The sequence below is a fragment of the Sardina pilchardus genome, chromosome 19 (assembly GCF_963854185.1).
Source record: "Sardina pilchardus chromosome 19, fSarPil1.1, whole genome shotgun sequence".
In the NCBI taxonomy this organism is placed as follows: domain Eukaryota; kingdom Metazoa; phylum Chordata; class Actinopteri; order Clupeiformes; family Clupeidae; genus Sardina; species Sardina pilchardus.
Genome location: NC_085012.1, coordinates 3,510,934 through 3,513,849, shown reverse-complemented (window position 1 = coordinate 3,513,849; position 2,916 = coordinate 3,510,934). Strand labels below are relative to the sequence as shown.

Below are 2,916 nucleotides of genomic sequence, written 5' to 3'. Positions count from 1 at the left end.
TACCGTACTTCACTCAGACACGCACTCGTTTCAGGAGCATTACTCGCGCGAGAGGGGGGGTTCGTGACCCCTGCCCCAGCTGTCAGCTGCGCTCGCGCAGCCGTGTCTGACTTTCCCACTCTGCCCCCGGTAGCATGGCGTCAGGCGAGGAGGACGGTTCGGTTGAGGAGAAGGAAAACAACAACAAGAAGAGAACGAAAAGCGCACTCGCGACAGCATGGCTGACAATTTACAACATCGCCATGACGGCCGGGTAGGTGATTGTGCTCGATCTGCACTGGCTCGCGACTTCACGGACACTCCCTGAAACTGTTCTTCGCTCCTCCGGGCTCAGCGCATGCCGGCGCGTGTTGCTGTTTATAGGTTCGAGTTTCTGAACGTCCTGCTGTAAAGTCTCGCTCAGGCACGCGGCAACTTCACACACATACTATTGATCGAATTGCGTAGCGTGTCTGGAGGGAGTATTTACTAAAGAATGACTTGCCATTAAACGGGAAAAACGATTTCAGTGCAACCATCGGAACCTGTTCTTTCCAAATACGGTTGAACACCCGGTGGCGCGTCACACGCGCCGCTCAAACAGTTGCGGGATAAGTATAGCCGGCGCGCTGATACTGGAGCTGCGCTCTTCTGCTGAGGGGGAATTATGCTCAACTGGCACTTTTTACCAACGGCCTTCGCAACAACAGTTTGTCTTCAAATAGTTCTTACACCAACAACACATTAGTGAAGTAGCGCCACATTGCTGCTTTGTTTCTAGAATGATTCGCTCCACAAAGACCAGTTGTGTTCGTACCCGGGGAATCACGTACAAGAATGTGCCTGACTGATCAGGGTCAGTTCCGACTGCGTTTGAGTCTGCGGCATGAGATCTGTTCTCGGATAAAAGTAGCCTCTATCCTATTCAATTTCCCCCAATCTCCGCGTTGAATCTGTTAGGTGAGCACTGTGGTCTTGTCACCCGTAAGTTCAGTTCATCTCGGTTAACTCTACATTCTGGCCCACTGTGCTACCGGGTCAGACCCAAAGTAGCATGGGTTATTAGTAAATCTGCCCGGTGTGTGTGTGTGTGTGTGTGTGTGTGTGTGTGTGTGTGTGTGTGTGTGTGTGTGTGTGTGTGTGTGTGTGTGTGTGTGTGTGTGTGTGTGTGTGTGACGTGTCGCTGTGTAGGCTACCTGGTGGCAGAGCGCGACTCTCCGTGAGATTAGTTGAGATCGCGGGAATTACGCACCTGCTACTGTAGTCGCCGGAGGAAGTGTTCGAATCATCGAGTTGCCCTCCAGCGCAGCTAACATCAGGGCGACATGAAGCGCTGTCAACATCAGGCTGTGTGACCCGAACTGTTTTGTTCCGGAGTGGCTTTAAATGGCGCGTCGTCTTTGTCTCCAGAACAAAACACGTATGCACGTGCTTATCTATGCGCCAACTTTGTGGAGACCGAAACCTGCAGCCTAAATGCCCGTTACCGCGCATGTGTTACCGACACACACGCATGAAGGCCTACATGTTTTGTTTTAAAAACAATTAAAAATAGGTTAGTTTTTTGTTCATTTTTGAATATGAGGCTCATGTCAGGAGAGAGTTGACCATATGAATAGCGACATGAATACCTAGCCTTGAATTTCCCCTTGGGGATCAATAAAGTATCTATCTATCTATCTATCCATCTAGCCTACTCCAGTCAAATCTCTGGACAAGTAGATCTACAGCAACTGACAGATTCAGACAGGGGGACACTTGTTGCTATAGTTACGGGAGTATGAGAGACACACTTGCCACTAGACATGGTCTTGCCTGGTGATATAGTTGCCATAGTTACGGGAGTATGAGACACTTGCCACTAGACATGGTCTTGCCTTGTAATACAGTTGCCATAATTACGGGAGTATGAGACACTTGCCACTAGACATGGTCTTGCCTGTTGATACAGTTGCCATAGTTACGGGAGTATGAGACACTTGCCACTAGACATGGTCTTGCCTGGTGATACAGTTGCCATAGTTACGGGAGTATGAGACACTTGCCACTAGACATGGTCTTGCCTGGTGAGAGCATATTTAGTTGCCATAGTTACGGGACCATGAGAGGCACACTTGTATCTCCAGCATGACACACACACACTCAACAGATCACAGCACAGGACACACACACTAACAGATCACAGCATGACACACACACACACACTCAACAGATCACAGCGTCCAGCATGTACACACACACTCAACAGATCACAGCATGACACACACACACTCAACAGATCACAGCACAGGACACACACACTCAACAGATCACAGCATGACACACACACACACACACACTCAACAGATCACAGCACGGAACACACACACACTAACACACACTAACAGATCACAGCACAGGACACACACACACTCAACAGATCACAGCACGGGACACTCAACAGATCACAGCACGGGACACACACACACTAACACACACTAACAGATCACAGCACAGGACGGACACACACTAACAGATCACAGCACAGGACACACACACACTAACAGATCACAGCACAGGACACACACACACTAACAGATCACAGCACAGGACACACACACACTCAACAGATCACAGCACGGGACACACACACTCAACAGATCACAGCACAGGACACACACACACTCAACAGATCACAGCACAGGACACACACACTCAACAGATCACAGCATGACACACACACACTCAACAGATCACAGCATGGGACACACACACACTCAACAGATCACAGCGTCCAGCATGTACACACACACTCAACAGATCACAGCACAGGACACACACACTCAACAGATCACAGCATGACACACACACACACTCAACAGATCACAGCACGGGACACTCACACACTAACACACACACTAACAGATCACAGCACAGGACACACACACTCAACAGATC

At 49.5% G+C, this 2,916-nt stretch overlaps 1 protein-coding gene across 1 annotated transcript in view; it reads left to right on the top strand.

Annotated features, from left to right (window-relative positions):
- Positions 1–2,916, top strand: part of hacd1 (3-hydroxyacyl-CoA dehydratase 1) — a 17,968-nt gene continuing 15,052 nt past the window's right edge. Inside the window, exon 1 of the mRNA XM_062521700.1 lies at positions 1–253. Within this exon, the coding sequence (XP_062377684.1) occupies positions 135–253 (119 nt within the window). The 5' untranslated portion in view covers positions 1–134. The remainder of the gene's footprint in view (positions 254–2,916) is intronic.